Source organism: Panthera tigris, chromosome D1 (assembly GCF_018350195.1).
Source record: "Panthera tigris isolate Pti1 chromosome D1, P.tigris_Pti1_mat1.1, whole genome shotgun sequence".
Classification (NCBI taxonomy): domain Eukaryota; kingdom Metazoa; phylum Chordata; class Mammalia; order Carnivora; family Felidae; genus Panthera; species Panthera tigris.
Genome location: NC_056669.1, coordinates 6,682,189 through 6,705,857, shown reverse-complemented (window position 1 = coordinate 6,705,857; position 23,669 = coordinate 6,682,189). Strand labels below are relative to the sequence as shown.

The following is a 23,669-nucleotide window of genomic DNA, read 5'->3' as shown; positions in this document are numbered from 1 at the left end:
TCTTAGGCCTATATTCACTTGAATGCTTCAGGGAACTAGTATATTTAAATCTGGTAAAAAACACATGGTAAATGTTAAAGAACACATTTCAAAATCTAACGTAAATGGATTTGAATTCCAGCTCTATTACTTATTCACTGGCTTTCCCATCTGTAAAATAGTAAAAGTAAGAATACAAATCTTAAGTGGTTGTTGTAAAAATTAAATACAGTAATACCTGGAAAAGGTTACTTCCCCTACAGTTACGAGGTTACATTTCAGAAATACTGGTCAGTGTTTGGAACGCTCATGTGCAGGTTTGTACGAACATGCAATAAATGCAAAAAGCGCTGAATGAAAACCTGCCTGATACTAGATCTTAAAAAAAACACACAAATCCACCTGAAAGATGTTCCATTTAAATGATGGAAATATTACACACATATCCATATGTATTATCATTCCAAGTAACTGGGTCAGATACAGAAAATATATTAACAACAGTAGCATCAATAACGACAAAAATAACAGGTATGTAACATTCACTACGTACCTAGCACTGCTCTAAGTACTTTCCACACGTAACTCATTTAATCCTCAATACCGATATATAGGTGTTATTATCTCCTTTTTAGAAATGCAGACTCAGAGGCACTGAGAGGAAAGCTAACTCCCCACATGCATACAGCTCATTAATGGCAACACTGGGATTTGAATCCAACAACTACGGTCTCAGAATCTACAGTCTTAATCATTAAGTGATGCTGATTCCTGTAATCAGTAGGGGATGGCAAAAATTAAAAGAATAACGGAAAAACAAGAGAGGACAAGATTATGGAACTGAAAATTAAAAAGCACGTAGAAGTATTTTTCTTTTTTGGGGGGGAGGGGGATAATTTCTCATATTGCAGTTATTTCTACCACCCGAGAACCACTGGGTGTCTAAATTTACAGCATCCCTGTCGACATCAGCACAAATTTTAGAGCTTGGAAGGGGCAGGAACGCGAGGCAACTATTTGAGGGCCTGAGTTTGCATTCAGCAAGTAGCAAGTCGTTTAAAGTCCAAGAGGCATTTCGTACTTTTCTTCCACTTTTCAAATCTATGTTTCTATTTGATTCTCAGAAGCAAGAATACATATGAGAAATGAGGGCAGGGAGCTTAAGTCATTAAGGATTGAAGAGCTGAAAAGAACACCTGAGATTCCACTGTCAGAGCTGAGTTCTTTCAATTAAATCACAAGGAGTTCTGGACACAGAACTTTTAACTAGAAACTATGCAAAATATGAAAATAAACAGTACATGAGTTCACAATAACTAGAATCAAGTAAAAAGAAAAACATAACAATAATAGCAGCTTAGTCACAATGAAACACCAAGATACGAGAAGGTAATCTAAGGAGAGATTTTTGAAAGAGGAAAAAAGTAAAGTAATCTATAGGAAGGTAAAAGTACAAAGAAAGAAGAAGGAAACAGAATAGAGAAGATAAAACTAGGAAAAGGCAGTGATGTCTGAAGGCACAGATCCGCAACTCAACACCACGTGGGATAACGAAACAGAAGTGCAGCTCAACGCGGTTGGAAGAAAGACAGTATTATTCAGTAAAACCCAGCAAGAACTTAAAAGGAATTTATATGTGAAGTAGGAAAGCCCACTTAAAGTCTAAATTACTTCCTAAAGTTGTAAAATAACCCTCTTTCTGAAGACTAGTAAGGGGGACAAAAAGCAAAAATAAACTTACTTTTCGAACAATACTGTCTTCTACGGTTGATTTTTTATTGCTGCCCTGTTTACCCATTAAAGTAATCTCCAGTTGACAAAAAGGCTTCGGTAAAATATCACACTGTGTAAAGAATTTTCGCCATTCAACAATGTATGCTTTTAGCAAAGCTGTATCATCTTGATGGCTCAGTACTCGCTGGAAAAAAAAAAGAATTCTATGAATTTGAAATAAATACAGGTAGGTGCTTGAAAGAATAACAGAACATAGCCATGCTATAGAACATTTTATTTACTGTACAAACTATATTATACTCAAGAAATTAAAACATGTATATATCCAAGAAAAAAAACACGTTCACAAAGACTTACTATGGCAATCATTTTGATATATACATAAAATCATCATGTATACATGAAACTGATCAAATGTTATATGTCAACTATATTTCATTTAAAAAAAAATCCCAAACCCTCTATCCTTAAGCTATCACCTTTTTATCCTCCCCACTACCATTCCCATCCATCCCTTTCCTGGCCCTAGCAACCATTCATTTGCTTTTGGTGTCTATATATTTGCCTGTTCCAGACTTCCACATGAACGGAAACTTACAATATGTAGACATTTATGACTGACTTCTTTCATATAATAGTTCTGAGGTTCACCCAAGTCCTAGGACCTATCATTACTTTATTCCTTTTATGGCTGAATTCTATCCCATTTTATAGATATACCACATTTTATCTATCGGTCCACTGATGGACATCAGGGTTGTCTCCACCTATTGGCTATCATGAATAATGCTGCTATAAATATCCATATCCCCAAAAAAGTTCATAAAAAAACCTGTGTACACTCACCAAGAAAGAGAGGACTGAAATAAACAACATCAGAAATGAAACAGGAGACATCACAACTGATAACACAGAAGTACAAAGGAGTGGGGCTCCTGGCTGGCTCAGTCAGTAGAGCACGTGACTCTTGATCTCAGGGTTGTGAGTTTAAGCCCCACACTATAGCCTACTTAAAAAAAAATTACAAAGGACCATAAGAGACACTGTGAACAATTATACGCCAACATATTCAACAACAGAGAAGAAATGGATAAATTCCATAAGACCTAAAATCTATGAAGACAAAAGAAATAGAAAATCTGAACAGACCCAATCACTAGCAAGTAGACTGAATCATTAATGAAAAATCTCCAACAAACTGAAGTCTGGGACCAAATGGCAACAATGGTGAATTCTACTAAACACTGAATGAGAATATCAATCCTTTTCAAACTCTTCCAAAAAACAGAAGAGGAATAAACACTTACAAACTCAGTTAATGAGGCTGGTATTACCCTGATACCAAAAACCGGTAAGGATGGCCCAAAAGAAGAAAATTATAGGCCAATATCCCTTAAGAACATGGGTGCAAAACTGCTCAGCAAAATATTAGAAAACCAAATTCAACAATACGTTGAAAGGACCATACACCATGATCAAGCGGGATTTATTCCACGGATGCAATGTTGGTTAGTTCAGCACTCACAAATCGATCAATGGGAAACACCACATTAACAAAACGAAGTATAAATCTCATATAACTAGAGTGCCTGGGTTGTGAGGTTGGTTAAGCGTCCAACTCTTGATTTTGGCTCAGATCATGATCTCACAGTTCAGTTAGTGGAATCAAGCCCTGCATTGGGCTCTGCGCTCCAGGCTCTCTCCCTCTCTGCCCCGTCCTCGCTCACATTCACAAGTGTGCATTCTCTCTTTCTCTCTCTCTCAAAATAAACATTAGAGAGAGAGAAAGAGAGAGAGAGCGCGCACAGGGGAGGGACAGAGAGAGAGAGGGAGCCACAGATTCCGAAAGTGGCTCCAGGCTCCACACTGTCATCACAGACCCCACGTGGGGCTTGAGCCCACAAACCATGAGATCATGACCTGAGCCGAAGTTGGATGTTTAACTGACTGAGCCACCCAGCCGCCCCAATAAATAAACATTTTTAACAAATCATATGATCATCTCAAATAGATGTAGAAAAAGCATTTGACAAAATCTAATATCCATTTATGATAAAAACTTAAAGCAGGTATTGAGGGAATTTACCTCGGTATAATAAAGGCAATATATGACAAACACATAACTAAAATCATACTCAGCAGTGAAAAGCTAAAAGCTTTTCCTCTAAGATCAAGAACGGGACAAGAATGCTAACTGTTGTCACTTTGATGTAACATATACTGGAAGTCTTAGAACACCCATACAAGCCAGACGATAAGAAAAAGAAATAAAAGGCATCCAAGTAAAAAGAAGTAAAACTGTCACTATTTGTAGGTAATATAATACATTAAAAAATCATGAAGACTCCACTAAAAAACTGTCAAAACCAGTTAAGTTTAGTTTTAGTAACACAAGATACAAAATCAATATACAAAAATATGTTGCGTTTCTATATAAACTATCAGAAAGAGAAATTAAAAAAAAAAACACAATACCATTTACAATTGCATCAAAAAGAATACCTGAAAATAAATTTAACCAAGGAGGTGAAAGAACTGTACACCCCAAATTGTAAGACATTGATGAAACAAACTGAAGACACAAATAAATGGGAAGACATCCAGTCCTCATGGAATAGAAAAATAATAGCATTAAAATGTTCACACTACCAAAAACAATATACAGAATAAATGCAAGCCCAATCAAAAGTCCAGTGGTATTTTTCACAGAAAAAGAACAAACAATCTTACAATTTGTAGGGAACCACAAAAGACCCAGAATAGTCAAAGCAACCTTGAGAAAGAAGAACAAAGCTGGAGGCATCACCCCCTGACTTCAAACTATATGACAAAGCTCTACAGTAATCAAAATCGTGCGGTATTAGCACAAAAACAGACACGCAGATCAACGGAACAGAAAAGAGCGCCCAGAAATAAGCCCACACTTATGCGGTCAATTAATTTACAACAAAGGAGTCAAGAATCTACAATGGGGAAAGGACAGAAATACACACGAGGAAAGGACAACCAAGTACCAACAAATGGTGCTGAGAAAACTGGATAGACACACACAAATGAAGGAAACTGCACCACTCTCTTGCACCACACACAAAAATGAGCTCAAAATGGATTCAAGACTCAAACGTAAGACCACAAACCAGAAAGCTCCGAGAAGAAAGCATGGGTGATAAGCTCCTTAACACGGCTCTTGGCGATGACTGTTCTGAATAGGACACCCAAAGCAACAAAAGCAAAAATAAACACGCAGGACTACGCCAAACTAAAAAACTGCCGCACGGCAAAGGAAACCCTGAACGCAATGAAAAGACAACCTACCGATGGGAGAAAGTCACTGCACATCACCTATCTGACGAGGAGCTAGTATCCAAAACGCACAAAGAACTCCTACGACGCAACAGCAAATAGTAAACAATTAGAGTGAAAAATGGGCAGATCTTCCCATGCGTCCGATGACGACATAAGATGGCCAACAGGTCATTCAAAAGATGCTCAGCGTCACGAAAATGTAAATCGGAACCGCAGTGGGCCATCACCTCACACCTGTCAGAACGGCCAGTATCAAGAAGACAAGAAATAACAAGTGCTGGCGAGGCTGTGGTGAAAAGGGAGCCCGTGTGCACTGTGGGTGGGAAGTGAACTGTGCAGCCACTATGGAAAACGCTATGGAGGTTGCTCGAAAAATTGAGAACAGAACTACCATATGATCCAGCAATTCCACTTCTGGGTGTTTACCCAAAGAAAATGAAAACACAAACTCGAGAAAATATATGCACTCCGATGAATACTACAGCATCATTTACAACAGCCAAGATATGGAAACAACAAAAGTATATCAAAGACAAAGAAAATGTTATATAGGGGCACCTGGGTGGCTCAGGCAGTTAAGCAGCCAACTCTTGATTTCAGTTCAGGTCATGATCTCACGGCTCATGAGAATGAGCCTCACATCGGGCTCCACACTGACAGGGCAGAGCCCCCTTGAGATTCCCTCTCTGCCTCTTCCCTGCTTGAGCTCTCTCAAAATAAATAAATAAACATTTTAAACCAAGAAAAAGAAAATGCGGTATATATACACATTGGACTGTTTCCCAGCCATTAAAAACAAAACAAAACAAAACGAAGTCTTGCCATTGGCAAGAACACAGACCTTGAAGGCAACAACAGTTAACAACTGTATTCGATATTAGAAAGTTGGTAAAAGGAGCTCTTAAAAGTTCTCATCACAAGAAAAAAAAATTCTGTAACTATGTGTGGTTATGGATGTTAACTAACTTACTGTAATCAATTCGCAAAATATACAAACATCAAATCATTACACTGTACACCTAAAGCTAATGTCAATTATACCTAAATTTAAAAAACCCAACTTACACAGTAATGTTCACAGAAGCATTATTCAAAACAGACAAAAAGTAGTAACAACCCAAGTGTCCACCAATGACGAACAGATGAAAAAAACTGGTGTATAGTCATACAGTAGAATATTATTCAGCCATAAAAAGAAATGCAACAAAGATAATTATTACAATGTAGTTTAATCTTGAAAACATTATCGTCAATCAAAGCTAGTCATAAAAGGCTTCATATTGCATGAGTCCATTATACAAAACGAACAAAAGCACAGAAGGAGAAAGTAGATTAGGGGCGCCTGGGTGGCTCAGTCAGTTAAGCATCCGATTCTTGGTTTCGGCTCAGGTCATGATCTCACAGTTGTGAGATCGAGCCCCACAACAGGCTCAGTGCTGCCTGCTTGGGATTCTCTTTCCCCGTCTCTGTTCCTGCTCCGGTCATGCTCACATCTCTCTCTCTTTCTCAAAATAAATAAGTCAACTTAAAAAAAAAAGTAGATTAGTGGTTGCTAGAGTTTGTGGAGAGTGGGTAATGAGGGGGCGGGTTAACTGATCAGGGGTACAGTTTTTTTTAGGGTGACGAGAATGTTCTAGAATTTGTGGATGATGGTTGCACAACTTTATGAATATATAAAATATGCTTTAAGAGGGTGAATTTTCTGGGATGTAAATTACATCACATTTTTTTTAAAAGGGTGGGGTCTGTTTCTCCACCACTGGTTTGGGTTGATCCTGTGACAGGCTTTGACCAAGAGAATGCAGATGCGACACCTTGAGACTTCCAAACTGACCTGAGGAGCTCTTGCAGATTTCAGTATCACCTCTGAGGCTGGTTTCCTCAAGAATGGGAAACCACCTGACAGAGAAAGGCCCAGATGGAAGCTAGCACCGAACACCAAGTTTGTGAGAGAGGCTCTCCTGGATCATCCAGTCCTTGCAGAGCCAACAGCCACCTGCTGGCACATGAACACACCAAGGCCTGGGGCCCCTGGCTGGCTCAGTAGGTAGAGTATGCAACTCTTGACCTCAGGGCTGTGAGTTCAAGCCCCACATGGGGCATGAAGCCCACTTTAAGAGAAAAAAGAAGCAGGGGGAGGGGAGCTAAACTTAGGCCAAATCAGGTGACCCTATCCCCAATTGCTAAATTATACACTTAAGAGCAAAAAAATACTTACATCAATATAACAAAATAACAAAAGAATTAAATACCCGAATAACTCCCCAAGCCTTGTACATTTATTTTTCACTTTCCATTTTGTCATTTTATATAATGCTATAAACATTTTAATGCAGATGGAAACAATCTCTCCTGTTTAAGAGATCTGGTCCTCCCTAACAAGATAAGTTCAGTCTAACTACTGACTAGTAAAATAACTCAAAAAGCTAAATTCTCTTAAAGGTTTAGAAGTCATAGATATATGCCTAGCATTACTACTCCTACAATTTAAATGCTCAGAATCAGTGACACTAATCATCCTCCTCAGGGTTTTTCTGAGGTCTACATTCCAGATTTCACTGGATCATATTACAGTGAAACACTTAACTTAGTTTTCCAGTGTAAAGTGTATTTTTTTAACATTTATTAATACGTAAGGTGATTCTTTATGAGCCCATTTCCAGAAAATGAAGGATAAAGGTCTATAAATTTGAAACAAATATAATTTATATTCACCAAAAGTCATAAACAGATAAGGTGATATGCTTCCAAGGCAAGTAGAAACTATATTTCTAAATGAGTTCTAGAAAAGTATACTTTTCATTAAATTTTGATACCGAAACATTTATTTTTCTAAGCAAAGCAGAAAAATATTACTTACGTTCATTAAAAGATAATTTCCTATAAAACTATAGTTTTTAAAAAATCATTTATCAAAATGACAGAATTAATGATGTTATCAATAAAACATTTCATTTTGTAAGTAACACCCCATGTGACAGGATTCTTTTTTCATCATGGTAGTGGCTATTAGCAGAATTAAATATATAACAATCATACACGTAACTTCAGTATCTTATATAGAAAAAGACCATTTTTTAGGTTAGGCTAAAAATGTTAGGCTGCTATCAGTATTTAACAAAATTTCTAACAGACAACTTTGACTAATGTTGTATGAGACACTGACATAAAAATTCACCTAAAGAATAAAAAAATTCTAGCTCTGTAGTTTTCAAAACTTCATTTTAGAGAAAGGAAAACAATCTCAGGTCTTCAGGCCCTTCCTTCTTCAAAGTGTTAAAGAGTATGGGGCACCTGGGTCGCTCAGTCAATTAAGCATCCGACTTCAGCTCAGGTCATGATCTCACAGTTAGTGAGTTCAAGCCCTGTGTCGGGCTCTGTGCTGACAACTAGGAACCTGGAGTCTACTTTGGATTCTGTGTCTCCCCCTCTCTCTGTTCCTCCCCTGTTCACACTGTCTGTCTGTCTGTCTGTCTGTCTGTCTCTCTCTCTCTCTCTCTCTCTCTCTCTCTCTCCCTCTCAAAAACAAATATTAAAAAGAATATTTTTTAATAAAACTGAAGCAGGCTCCAGGCTCCAAGCTGTCAGCACAGAGCCTGACACAGGGCTCAGACAATGAACTTTAAGACCATGACCTGGGCCAAAGTCAGATGCTTAACCAACTGAGCCACCCGGGCGCCCCAACCTAAAGAGCTTTGAATGACCTTTTTTTCATTTCAATATTATGAAACATTTCTACATATTATAAACAAGAGTGAATTTCAGCTCAGCAGCAGCAATGTAAAGGACAATGCAAGGATTTTACAGTTGAAGAAATATCTGGAATTGAAGAAAATTACTATCAGCTTGAGAAGAGATACAGACTGCGAGAAAAAAAACTGATTCATGTGTACTGACACTTGACAAAAAAACAGTGGGGGTGGGGACTTCTAAAGAACATATAAAAAACTTAACTATATCTTTTTTTTTGACAGAGAGCAAGCATGTGCACGTGCAAGCGGGAGAGGGGCAGAGGGAGAAAGAGAGAGAAAGAGAGAGAAAGAGAGAGAAAGAGAGAGAGAGAGAGAGAGAGAGAGAGAGAGAGAGAGAGAGAGAGAGAGAAACTTTAAGCAGGCTCCATGCTCAGCACAGAACCCGACCTAAGAGTTGGACAATTAACTGACTGAGCCACCCAGGAGCCTCTTTACAGCATCTTTTAATGGAGGATGATATACTCTCTTAACAGAAAAGGCGCTAAGGGGCGAAAAAACAACCAAATCCAAATCATCTCATTAAAAATTTTAATCAAAACGGGGCACCTGGCTGGCTCAGTTGGTAGAACATGCGGCTCTTGATCTTGGGGTTATGAGTTCGAGCCCCACGTTGGGGGTAGAGACTGCTTAAATAAATAAACTTAAAAAAAATAATTAACAGATGTCCAAAGTCAATGTGATATTTTAAAATTACTTCTGGAAGCCCTACATTCAAAATCAGAAAACAGGAAATTCTCTGAGTAAAGTCTTAAAATAAACTTAATACAAAGATGCAGCACTTACTGCCTGTGCTTGCTTGATAAACTCAAGAATATCTTCTTTTAAAGCCTGATGAATTTTTGCTGGACCTTTATCATCCCAGAGACAGACTGCATGCACATCCCTGTAAAAATAAAAGTAAACGAACATGAATACCAGAACAAGAACAAAGACAAAACTCACGTCAAGTTCTGCATGAATAGTTTCCATGGATCAAGCTACACCAAGATGAGGGTGGCTGAATCCATCCCTAAGAACCAAGAATTTTTTGTAAGCTGTTGTCACACATACACTTGTTTCTTTTTTTATTTTACTTTCTCTGTCTGTTTTCCTCCTTAATCTCTATTTACTGGATTTTTTTTTTAAGTAGGCTTCACGCCGAGCACAGGGCTTAAACTCTTGAACTCATGACCCTGAGAACAAGACCTGACCTGAGGTCAAGAGTAGGACATTCAACTGACTGAGCCACATAGGCATCCCCTCACTGGATATTTTGAATTACAAAAGCAAGCTCCCTTCTTCCAATCCCACATCCCAAGGTTCACTACTATTAACTTCTTTCTCATGTAACGACAAGTGTAAATTCTAATTCTTTACCAGAATATATGCAAACTATTCTTTAAAAAAAAATTAGTCATTTAAATACTAGCAAATCTCTTAGCTTCCCCCATATAGTCGCTATATTTACACACTAATTACCGCTGTATCTCTGTTATTTAAAAAAACAAAACAAAAGCTCTCATAAGTTGGTATACTAAAACTCTGAATTTATAAAGCTGATATTATAGAAATATATTTAATGTTAATACAATATTGTCAATAAGTTAATTTCTTAATTGCCAAGCTGTAGATTAGGGAAACTTATAACAAAAGGACAGAATCTTATATCGAGGATTCTTTTATCAAAAAATGTTCCCCAGTGATTCATTTAGTACCTAATGGAGCCCCTCTTATAAAAAATGTCAGAGAAATCAAAGTAAGACATCTCCAGAATTGTAATATTGTAACAATGACCAAATAGTTTGCTTTATATACAGAATCTTAGGAACATCAATATAACAATGTTCTGTCTGCATATTCATTTGAACTTACTTTGTCACCTGTTAAATTTAGCTTTTACCTTAATAGTGGTATCTAGCTCACTGCCCAGGATGCAGCAAACATACAAATCTTTGTTAAATAACAACAAAATAGGCAAATCTGATTGCTTACTATGTGCCAGTTACTTTTCTAGGCTGTTTTTACTCATTTAAATCTTCACAGCAACTCTGAAAGAAATACCCTTTTTATCACCATTTCACAGGTGGAGAAACTGTGGCAAAGAAAGGTTATGTAACATTCCCAAAATTACACAGCTAGTATATAGTGGAAACAGGCAGCTGGGCTCCAGAACACACACTAAACCATTCCCCAAATTCACTCTTGCACCTCTCCAAACCAACCATTCAGCCAACAGCAGTCAAAGTGATCTCCATAAAACAAATCACATCATGTGAGCTGTACCCTTAAAATCCTCCAATGGTTTCCTACTACTGTTTGAATAAACTATAAAATGATTAACTGATCCCTCTACAATCTCACCTCATGACTAAAATCAACCGGCTAAAATCAACTGATACAAAAATAGGTTGATTCTGGGGCACCCAGGTGGCTTAGTCAGTCAAGCGTCCACTCTTGGTTTCAGCTCAGGTCAAGATCTCACAGATCGTGATATAGACCCCCATATAGGGCTCTGCTCTGACAGCTTGGGGCCTGCTTGGGATTCTCTCTCTCCCTACCTCTCTGCCCCCTGCTCCTCCCCGAGCTCGCATGCGCACACCTGCGCTTTCCCTCTAAATAAATAAATAAGCTTAAAAAAAAAAAAAGGTTGATTCTAATTCAGTATGTGTGCAACTACTGTGCATATAAACCCAAGATAGTTCAGGAACCCAGGAGAGGGGGAGAGTAGAAGTGAGAGGCAGAGGGGTAGTAAGGAAAAGGGAAGGCTCCCAGGAAGAGTTGGTTTCCTGAGCTTAATCTCCAAGAACAAGTAGGAGTTTGCCAGGCAAAGGTACAAGGGGGTGCGAGAAGGACATGGTACACACAAGTACCAGTAGGAGTACAGAACTGTGGATTACTGTGGTGCTTGCAGTGAATTTAACCAAATCACTGTGGTTCTCATGTCAAGCAGGGAGTGGTAAGCAAGAAATTGGGCAAATGAAGCCTTTTGCAGCCACATACTACATTCAATCATGGTCCTACTGTATCCATCCACCTAAACATCTCTCCCATTTGGACATGTGCATCTATTACCACCACCAAAGTCAAAACCACCATCATCTCTTACTTTATTTACTGTAACAAAACTCACATGCATGGACTGCTTACCATGTGCCAGGCACTGTACACATACTGACTCGTGTTAGTTTAGGTCTTCCCAGAAGCAGAGGGGATTACACATGCAAGAGATTTATGGAAGGAACTATATGCAAGGGAAAATGAGAAGTGTGCTACAGGAAGCTGGGCGAGTGATAAGCCCACAATGCCAGTCTGATCCCCGTAGGGAAGGGTGGAAAGGAAGGTTGGGTAGGAAGAGCCTTAGACTGTCTTGCAGTTCTAAGAAAGTTTGGGAGTTCTGAGGCAGAAGTCACCCATCAGAGGAGTCTGTGCCACCCTGAAGTAGGACTAACCTAGTATCCCTGTACTCAAAGTAGTGCTAGGTACATTTTAGAACGGCTAAAATGTGGCGTGAGTCTCATAAGGCAAGAGGGAATGGTGTGGTTAAGAAGGCAGGGTTGGGTCACTCCCAAGTAATCTTACCCAAGAAAGAGCTAAACTTGTGACTGATTTAGCACATCTTCCCCAGCTCCCTTTTCTCAACCTCCAGGTATTCCTAACTTTTGTCACATCAGCCCTCTTTTCTCAACCTCTGGGTGCTCCTAAGTATGTCAACAATACGCTCATTCTTATTCAAACACAACACTACTCTTCATCACCCAGAAGACCCTGTCAACTCTCCAGGTCAATTTTAACACACAGTTTGAAAAACATGTAAGGTACCTAAGGAATGGATTATGATAATACCCTTAAAGCTCTCTATGTTCCTCGCCCAGATCCTACTCTCTTCTATCCTCCCCAGAAGTAACCAAGCCTGAATTTACTGTTTTTTATGTTTTATGACAGACTATGAGTATTCCTGACCTTCACAGAAATTGTATCAATAATCTTTTGGAATCATTTTGTACTCAACATTGCTTCTGCTATTTACCCGTACAGACAATATGCAGTTTTAGTTCGTGCAGTTTATCTGTTGTATCAAATGGCACATCAGTATAAAAGGGAAGGAGTAATGGCCAGCAATAAATGTATGAAATTAAATCCGAATGGTTAAGAATACATTCTCTTGGAATATAAAACCAAAGTGCTCTTAAAAATGTTTGGGAGCTCAAAAACCACAAAATACCTAGGAATAAATCTAACCAAAGAGGTGAAAAATTTATACACTGAAGACTATAGAAAGCTTATGAAAGAAATTGAAGAAGACACCAAAAAATGGAAAAAGATTCCATGCTCCTGGACAGGAAGAACAAATATTGTTAAAATGTCGATACTACCCAAAGCAATCTACAAATTCAATGCAATCCCTATCAAAATAACACCAGTATTCTTCACAGAATTAGAACAATCTTAAAATTTGTATGGAACCAGAAAAGACCCCGAATAGCCAAAGCAATCTTGAAAAAGAAAACCAAAGCAGGAGGCATCACAATCCCGGACTTCAAGCTATACTACAAAGCTGTAATCATCAAGACAGTATGGTACTGGCACAAAAACAGACACGAAGATCAATGGAACAGAATAGAGAACCCAGAAATGGACCCACCAACATATGGCCAACTACTCTTTGACAAAGCAGGAAAAAATATCCAATGGAATAAAGACAGTCTCTTCAGCAAGTGGTGCTGGGAACACTGGACAGCAACATGCAGAAGAATGAACCTGGACCACTTTCTTACAACATACACAAAAATAAACTCAAAATGGATGAAAGACCTCAACGTAAGACAGGATGTCATCAAAATCCTCAAGGAGAAAGCAGGTAAAAACCTCTCTTATCTTGGCTGCAGCACCTTGTTACTCAACACATTTCCGGAGGCAAGGGAAACAAAAGCAAAAATGAACTACTGGGACCTCATCAAAATAAAAGGCTTCTGCACAGCGAAGGAAACAATCAGCAAAACTAACAAGCAACCAACAGAATGGGAGAAGATATTTGCAAACAACGTACCAGATAAAGGGTTAGTATCCAAAATCTATAAAGAACTTATCAAACTCAAAACCCAAAAAACAAATAATCCAGTGAAGAAATGGGCAAAAGACGTGAATAGACACTTCTCCAAGGAAGACATACAGATGGCCAACCGACACATGAAAACATGCTCCACATCACTCATCATCAGGGAAATACAAATCAAAACCACAATGAGAATAGCTAACATGAACAACTCAGGCAACAACAGATGTTGGCGAGGATGCGGAGAAAGAGGATCTCTTTTGGACTGCTGGTGGGAATGCAAGCTGGTATAGCCACTCTGGAAAACAATATGGAGGTTCCTGAAAAAACTAAAAATAGAACTACCCTACGACCCAGCAATTGCACTACTAGGCATTTATCCAAGGGATACGGGTGTGCTGTTTCGAAGGGACACATGCACCCCCATGTTTATAGCAGCACTATCGACAACGGCAAAGTATGGAAAGAGCCCAAATGTCCATCGATGGATGAATAGATTAAAAAAAATGTGGTATATATGCACAATGGAGTAGTACTTGGCAATCAAAAAGAAGGAAATCTTGCCATTTGTGACTACGTGGATGGAACTGGAGGGTATTATGCTAAGTAAAATTAGTCAGACAAAGACAGATATCATAGGACTTCACTCATATGAGGACTTTAAGAAGAGAAAACAGATGAACATAAAGGAAGGGAAACAAAAATAATATAAAAACAGGGAGGGGGACAAAACATAAGACTCATAAATATGGAGAACAAACAGAGGGTTACTGGTGGGGGTACGCACTAAATGGGTAAGGGGCATTAAGGAATCTACTCCTGAAATCATTGTTGCACTATATGCTAACTAATTTGGATGTAAATTAAAAAAAAAATTAAATTAAAAAAAAATGTTTGGGTGCTGGTTGAACATCCGCCTCTAGCTTTTGGCTCACATCACGATCCCAGGGTCGTGGGGTAGGGTCCTGCGTTGGGCTCCCCACTGACCATGGAACCTGTTGAGATTCTCTCTGTCCCTCTCCCCCACCTGTGTTCTTTCTAAAATAAAAATAAATAAATAAATAAATAAATAAATAAATAAATAAATAAATAAAATGAAAAGAGACATGTTGTAAGGGAAAGTCTTAACTACTTAATTATATTATGAAAATCAGGGAGTCGGGGGAGTAGGAGAGGGACAAAGTAAAGGTTTTTCAAAGCTTTCAAGGGGACAGGGAGAAGGGACAGGAGAAGCATCAAGCGGTAAGAAGTATTCCAAACACTTCAACCTCCTTGGGTACAAAGAAAGTAAAACAGAAAGAATGTGACCCTGGTGTGACAAACAGGTATTTTGCTTTTAATTAATAGTAACACTATACGCTTCTGATTGAGAGTCGGAAACAGAAATATAACCACTAATGGAAATGAATTTTCAGATTAACAAAAAGAAGGAAAACAAAAAATGAAGCAGTAAGAATATCTAATAATTAGTGATAAAGTTAAAGAAGCAATAAAACAAGAATATCAGCTATAACATTACACATGAACTCAATAAATTATCCCACTGGAAGACAGTAGGCCCTTCAAAAAGACAAATATTGTGTGATTCCACTTATATGGGGTACCTAGCATAGGCAAACTAGGAGAAAAATGGGCTCCGTAGAGACAAAGAACATGAAGTTTTAAAAATGGGTAATAATGTTGATGTTTGTACAACAGTGAACGTGCTCAATGCCACTCAACTGGTTAAAGTGGTACGGTTTTATATAATGTAATGTTTATGTAATGTAATTTCCAAAAAAAAAAAAAGGTACTAGGAAACACAAATAAAATAAAGCAGGGTGGCAACACTAGTATCATCCACAGAGGAATTTAAGGTTAAAATAACTACAGAGAGGACACATTATATAATAATGATAAAAAGCATTATTTATCAAGATATGCCCAATTCTTTGGACCAAAAAACAAAACAAAACAAATTTATCTAAATATAAAACAAAAATAGAGGGGCACCTGGGTGGCTCAGTCGGCTGGGTGTCCGACTTCAGCTCAGGTCATCGTCTCAGAGTTTATGGGTTTGAGCCCCACATCGGGCTCTGTGCTGACAGCTGGGAGCCTGGAGCCTGCTTCCGATTCTGTGTCTCCCTCTGTCTCTGCCCCTCCCCCACTAAGGCTCGGTCTCTCTCTCAAGAATAGACACTAAAAAAAAAATTTTCTTTAAACACAAAAATAATTACAAATTTAAGAACTTGATACAAATACAATGCAATACGTTAAAGCATCCTTACTTCTACCAGCTAGGAGGCATTCAGCTGAACCATTAAATTCAATTATGAGTGGCTCAGACTATTATGTTATTTTTCTTAAATAACTAGAAGTCTAGAGATGGGCAGCTACTGGGGTTCATTCAGAGACTGAGAAGAGGCTCCTTCTCTTTCTACTCAGACACATTAGCGTGGCAGCCTCTTACTTCTGTGAAAAGGAGGACTGTGCCAGGCACATTAGTTTAATTCATCTGAAAAGCAAAAACTTTCTCAGAAGCCCTCCTGTAGACCTATTTGCTGGAACTGTGTCACATGGTGACCCAAACAGCAAGGGAAGGTGAAGAAGTGACTATTACAATATGCAGCCAAGTGGAAAGTACATGGCACAGAATGGGGGTGCCTCAGCTAATCAGCAGTGTCTATCACAAAATCTCTTAACATCTGAAAATCTAGACAAAAGAAAATTAAGGACATAGAGGAATGTAAAAATACAATCAATAAATATGACTTATTAGAGATTCTTATTACAACTATCAAAATGATAATTTCTTTGGGGCACCTGGCTGGCTTAGTCAGTGGAGCAGGTGACTCTTAATTTGCGGTCGTGAGTTCAAGCCCCACACTGGCTATACAGATTACTTAAAAATAAGATCTTAAAAAAATACTATTTTCTATGAGCATATACACGCATATAAAATTTGTAAATATATTTATACTTATTAAAAAATTTTTTTTAACTATTTATTTTTGAGAGACAGACAGAGCATGAGTGGGGGAGGAGCAGGGCTAGAGGGAGACACAGAATCTGAAGCAGGCTCCTGGCTCTGAGCTGTCAGCACAGAGCCCGACGTGGGGCTTGAACCCAAGAACCGCGTGAGATCAAGACCTGAGCTGAAGTTGGACGCTAACCAACTGAGCCACCCAGGTGCCCCTATAAAGATATTTTTACAGGCTATTTTCCTGATCATAATATATAAATAAGTAAATGATTAAAAAAAAACAAAAACAACTCCATTGTCAGAAGGTAAGTCCTTACATAATATGTGGATTAAAGAACAAAAAAAACTTACTAACTAAAGAATCTACTAACTTACTAAGAGAGCAATAAAAAGGCAAACATTTCAAACTGCAAAGCCTGTGGTAATAATAAAAGCAGCATTAAAAAAACGTATAACCCTGGATGCTTTCATTTTATTTAAAAAAAAATTTTTTTTTAACATTTATTTATTTTTGAGACAGAGAGAGACAGAGCATGAATGGGGGAGGGGCAGAGAGAGAGGGAGACACAGAATCGGAAGGAGGCTCCAGGCTCTGAGCCATCAGCCCAGAGCCTGACGCGGGGCTCGAACTCACGGACTGCAAGATCGTGACCTGAGCCGAAGTCGGACGCTCAACCGACTGAGCCACCCAGGCGCCCCTCATTTTAAATATAAAAAGATAAAAGAACTAAGAATTTATCTGAAAAGACACTAGAAAAAAACCCAAAATAATTCAAAGTAACCAGAAAGAAGATACTAATCAAGATACAAATTATGGATGTGATAAGGAGAATAAATTGAATATTCTTCTTCCCAAAGAACTAATTTTTGCCTTTTCCTTTTTTCTACCACACAATTATTTTGTATTTCATTAATTTTGGCTTTTGTCTTCCCTTCCTTATACTTCCTTTAGTTTTACCATGCTAGGGTTTTTTCCTCATTAAAAAAAAATTTTTTTTTAGTTTATTTATTCTGAGAGAGACAGAGACAGTGTGATCCGGGGAGGGGCAGAGAGAGAATCCCAAGCAGGCTCTGCACTGCCAGCACAGAGACCAATGTGGGGCTTGAACCCACAAAACTGTGAGATTATGACCTGAGTCAAAACAGAGAGTTGGATGCTCAACCGAGCCACCCAAGCACCCCTTTTCCTCATTTCTTGAAATGAGCACTTAGATCACTGACTCCCAACCTCTTTTTTTCTAACACATGCATGAAGGCTATAAACTCCTTAATACAGAAGTTGTTTTGATATGATACATCTTATCAAAACAATTTTTAAAATGTGGTTATGTGAAAAGACAAAATGGATCAACTCCTCAAGACCAGATAAAAGTGGGGCACCTGGGTGGCTTAGTTGGTTAAGCATCTGCCTTTGGCTCAGGTCATGATCTCAAGGTTCATGGGTTCGAGCCCCACATTGGGCTCTGGACTGACAGCCTGGAGCCTGCTTCAGATTCTGTCTCCCTCTATCCCTGCCTCTCCCCTGCTCGCACTCTGCCTCTCTCTCAAAAATAAATAAAATATTTTTTAAAAAAGACCAGATTAAAGAAAAATGCATAGGATTAGGGATGAAATACATGGTATATCCACACATACAATATAAATACGCTATTAATAATGCCATTTCCAATTTCAAAACCTAGAGGAAACAAAAATGAAATATGAGAATAGACTCTTTGTCTTACTCCCAATTAAAAAAAAAATGTTTATTTATTTTGACAAAGCACGAGGAGAGGCAGAGAAAGAGACAGAGGGGAAAGAGAGAATCTCAAGCAGGCCCACGCTCAGTGCAGAGCCTGACTCGGCTCGATCTCACGACCACAAGATTGCAACCTGAGCCAGTTATCAAGTCAAATGCTTAACCGATTGAGCCATCCAGGCACCCTTTATTCCCAATTTTAAGTAGAATGTTTCCAACATATCACTATTGGGATGATGCCTGCTGCTGGAATACTTGACGAATTTATTTTTCCCATTTTTTGGAAACATTTCTTTCTTTATGCCCTCATCTATGGAGATGATCAACTTCTCATGTGACTTTAACTTTTTCTATTTGGTTTTAAATTCAACTGTCATTTTATCTTCCTACTTTTATTGATTTCTCTCCTTATCTTGTAAGTTTCTGAATCAAGATATTTTAAATGACCCTAAACGGTCATGTGCGGATACCCAACTCAGTTCGGAATGCTGTTTGTGTTCTTCGGCTTCACAGTCAGTTTCTGTGGAACAATTTTTATCAGCTAAAATGTTTTGGTTTCCACTCTCTTGTGGTTTTGGATGGATGGTGTCTGTCATTTTCTATTTATATTCATCTTTTGGTCAGGATTCCTAGTTTAGGAGCACCTCCTCTTTAGTTTACGAAAGCTCAATTTCTTAATGGCTAACGCTGGGAACAGAAGAAAGGGTACGTATTTCGTATCTGCTGGATCCTTAAATCCTCTAATTACTTACCCGTCTGGAAACATTTTTATCTTGCCTTAATCTTGATTACACACTTGACTAGGTAGAGAATACCAGGTTTAGAATAATATCCCTTCAAATATTTAAAGAAAATGTTTCATCAGACTCCTACACCCAATTTGACCAATGAGAAGTACTGGGGATAGCCTGCTTTGAGACTTAACTGTACTTCATCACTCCAAGAAAAGTAGGACTATTTTGTTCATCCTTGGAATTCTGAAATTCCTTAAGGATGTGTCTTGGCATGTTTTTTTTAGCACTTTCAATATTAAAACTCGTGGCGGGGGGCAGGGGGCACCTGGGTGGCTCAGTCAGTTGAGCGTCTGACTTCGGCTCAGGTCACGATCTCTCAGCTCACGGGCTGGAGCCCAGTGTTGGGCTCTGTGCTGACAGCTCAGAGCCTGGAGCCTGTCTCAGAATCTGCGTCTCCCTTTCTCTGCCCCTCCTCTGCTCAGGCTCTGTCTCTAAAATAAACGAACATTAAAAAACAAAAAAAAGTTACATCTTTATTAAAAAAAAAGACTCGTGGGGATGGGTGGGAAGGGACAAGAATATTCAATTTTCTTCTTATATTTTTGGACTATACCCTCTCCTCTACTATTTCTATTCTCTCCTGGCATGACTTTACCCAATTCTAGATCGACCTTCTTCCTTTCTTTCTTTTTAATGTTTATTTATTTAGAGAGAGCGCAAATGCAAATGCAGGAAGGACAGAGTGAGAGAGAAAGAGAAATAATCTCAAGCAGGCTCTGCACTGTCAGCACAGAGCCTGAGGTGGGGCTCTAACTCAGAGACTGCGATATCATGACTTGAGCTGAAGTCAGACACTTAACTGACTGAGCCACCCAGGTGCCCCCATATTTCTTAATTTCCATTTTATTTTCCATACTTTGTTTTTGCTCTACATTCAGGGAGAACTCTGCTTTTATTTTTCAAATCACTGATTTGGTCTTTTATTTTTTAGCTCTTTATTTTTTATTTCAAAGGTCTCTTCTTTATCTTGACTTTCATTTTCAGTGGCATCTCTTTCATTTTCTTCCTCTTTGATATAAACTGGAGTTTTTTTTAAGAGTTCTTTTCTGAACCTTGCATCATCTATTTCCTCTAAGATGGCCCTTGATGATTCCCCATCTCCTGGTATTCATGGCCGTGTAAGTTCCCTCCTACAATGTACAAGCATTTGCATGATTAACAGCACATATGTAACGGTCTGTCACTTCCCAAATTATGTTATAATCACCATGAATTCCACCTTGGGAGGACCCTCTTTCACTCTGGGGAAAATACGCTGCCACACTGTAAACTGCCCTACGGAGGGGCCCACATGGTGGGGAACTGAACACCTGCCAACAACCATGTAGGTAAACCCGAAAGCTCACTCAGCCCTAGCTGAGTCTAGGCCTACATCTTCTGCTGAGCTCCACTGCAACCTTGAGAGAGACTCTGAGTTACGCCACCCAATTAAGCTGCTATCAGCTTCCTGACCCTCAGAAACTGTGACAGAGTGTTTTTTACTTCCAGATGCTAAAGTTTAGAGGAACTTGTTATGCAGCAAGAGACAAATGATAAACAGAGATACAACAAAGAGAGGCAGAAAACTATTGTAATCATTCAGATGAGGAGAGGGGGAAGAAGATGGGATGGAAAGAAGTTTCATTCAAGAGATATTTAATAAAAATCTATGAAACCTAGTAATCAACTGAATATGAGGGAATTAAAAAACAGAAAGCTGATGGTAGCTTCTACATGTTCGGTTTGAAACTATGAATAACACATTTTTATCATTCTAAATTTGGAGTATTTACAGAACTTAAGAGACCAGACACATAGAGGAAAAAACAGACCATTTGAGTCTGGAAGTTCATGTCACGAGAATAATCTAGATTGCTTTTGCAGATATGAGAACTCAGTTAAAGGAATAAAAAGAAATGAAACTCTGGAGGAAACCAAAATTTAAGAGGTGCACAACAAAAAGTCAGCTTACATGACAGAGATGAGGCAGACAAGAGAGGAGAAAGTGGCGTCAAAAACCAACTTGGGGGCGGGGGGCACCTGGGTGGCTCAGCCAGGTGAGCATCGGACTCTTGGTTTCGTCTCAGCTCATGATCTCATGGTTCATGGGTTCAAGCCCCACGTCAGGCTCTACGCTGACAGTGTGGAACCCACTTGGGATTCTCCCTCCCTCTCTCTCTGCCCCTGCCCTGCTTGTGTGTGGCCCCCCTCTCAGATTCAAATCAAAATAAACTTTAAAAACAAAAACAGAAACCAACTTACGAACAATAAAAATACATTTTAAAATAACTTATAATAAAGATAAATCTTCTTTAAAATGAAGCATCCCAAGCTCAAAATAATTTATTATTTAATTCTGGCATCGACTTCACAAACCAGAGTCAAACCAAGTATGTATATAGAACAGCAGCAGTTATTAACCAAGGGAGGTACCGTCCCCACAGAGGCTCATGGGGAAAAATCTGAGAGCTTTTCTTTGGTTTCATTAATGAGAAGTAGGGAGGAGAGTACACAGGGAGTGTCCACTACTAGAGGTGATGAAGGTAAAGGCCACAGGTGATAAACATCCTGCAATATGCAGCACAATCTTGTTTAACCACTTAAAATGCCAACAGTGCTCTTACTGAGAAACAAGGATATATGAGAAAAAATGGAATAGCCAATGTACTTTAAAAATAATACAATATTTTAGTGCCTCAAATTTAGAAAGATATAAGCAGTCTAGTTATTAACTCGTGATCAAACAGGCTAAAATCTGCAAGGTTTTAATTAATGTAGGTCTTGCAATTTTGGTGATGGCATGTAAGATATACATACAAGAAGTCTTTAACCTAAAAGGACTACATATCGAGCTGCCTTAGATACCTCAAGGAGATCAAGGAATTTTACAGAAATGACGTGATGAGACCACTAACTAGGGCACGTACAAAGGTGTTGACGATTTCTGCTTAGAAACAGACTTGAAGCAGGGACACCATCACACTACGCTCCCTCTCCTGGTCAGGAGTGCACAGGAAACAAGCATTATTCTACATGATAAATGATATTATCAACACAAATTGGCAAAAACAAAACAAAACCAAAAAAACCCCACCACATTCAACATATTATTCATAAAATAGTTTAATCAAATAATTTAAGAAAAATATATAATATACATGAATGCTACGAATTTTTTAAAGGGCTTAGCTATTTCTTACTGAACTCTAATTTTTCAAAAGGCAGAATCATGCGTGTAAGTTAATTAATATTATGCAACAAGTTCTACATTATTTAGGGAAATTAAATTTTTCTTATGTGATAAAGAGAAAAAGAGCACAACAGCTTAATGTGTTTGGGTTACTCAGTCACACACCTACAACTCACTAGTAGAGTATTTCACTAGACCATACACAAAAAGATTATAGCAAGTCTGAGACAGTTATCCTTAGGAAGATAGGCTTGCAAGGCTGGTGCTTGGCTACTATCTGGGAACTTGAATTTTGCAAAGGTTCTCACCGTTTCCCTATAAGAATGGCTCATGGTGCCTTAATGTTTCAGTAAACAATCTGATTTATGATGAACACTTGCTTTTCAACTAGGAGTCCGGAATTTTAGGTCATGTCAGGCAGAGGCTATTGTGACCAGTAAAAACCCTGGACACTGAGTCTTTAATGAGCTTTCCTAGTAGACATAATTTCACATGTGCTGTCACGATTAGTTGTTGGAGAAGTGTCTCCTGTGTAACTGCAATGGGAGAGGATGCTTGGAAACTTGTACCCGGTTTCCCCTGGACTTGCCACCCCACCTTTGTTGCATTTTGCTTTGTATCCTTTACCGTAATAAATCAGAGCCATGAAGATGACTATATGCTGAGTCCTAGGAGTACTCCAAGCAATCAATGAACCTCGAGGTGGTCTTGAAACTGATACAACTGGTGTCAGAAGTGGAATTCACTAGCACCGCTGTGACTCACTGAAACACGGTGACAGCACTGTCTGGTAAAAGGAAGAAGTGATGGGATGATGAAGTTTTGTCGTTTGGGGGGCTATGAAATCATCCATGGTATGAAACAGCAGCTGAGTTGCTATCTGTTTGAAGAGAAAAGAGTTACCTCGGAAATTTGAAAATGAAAGGTCTAACCCCAGCAGAGTTGGCTAGCTCAATCCCCTGGCTGCTTTTGGCCATGCCGATAAAGTAGGAGGAGAAACGGCACAGTCTGGGTGACACCTGTGATTTCTGTTCTTGCCTCCAATTGGAAAGAGAAAAGGCCCAGAGTTTTGGGTGAACCAAAAATGTCAAATGTTGATTTTGGTTTCCCCCGCAGCCATGAGGAAAGAGTTAAATGAGATGCCAGGGTTGGAGAAAGCTTTATATAAACCATGGGAGAAAACGTTGGGGGTGGGGTGCTTGC

General features: G+C 38.8%; 1 protein-coding gene across 4 annotated transcripts in view; it reads right to left on the bottom strand.

The window, feature by feature from the left end:
• Positions 1-23,669, bottom strand: part of CUL5 (cullin 5) — a 109,848-nt gene that overhangs the window by 45,622 nt on the left and 40,557 nt on the right. For all 4 annotated transcript variants that reach the window (XM_042957448.1, XM_042957445.1, XM_042957447.1 and 1 more), the window contains exons 3-4: positions 9,555-9,654; positions 1,721-1,897 (exon numbers count right to left, since the gene is read on the bottom strand). In XM_042957448.1, coding sequence (XP_042813382.1) covers positions 1,721-1,897; positions 9,555-9,654 — 277 coding nt within the window. The remainder of the gene's footprint in view (positions 1-1,720; positions 1,898-9,554; positions 9,655-23,669) is intronic.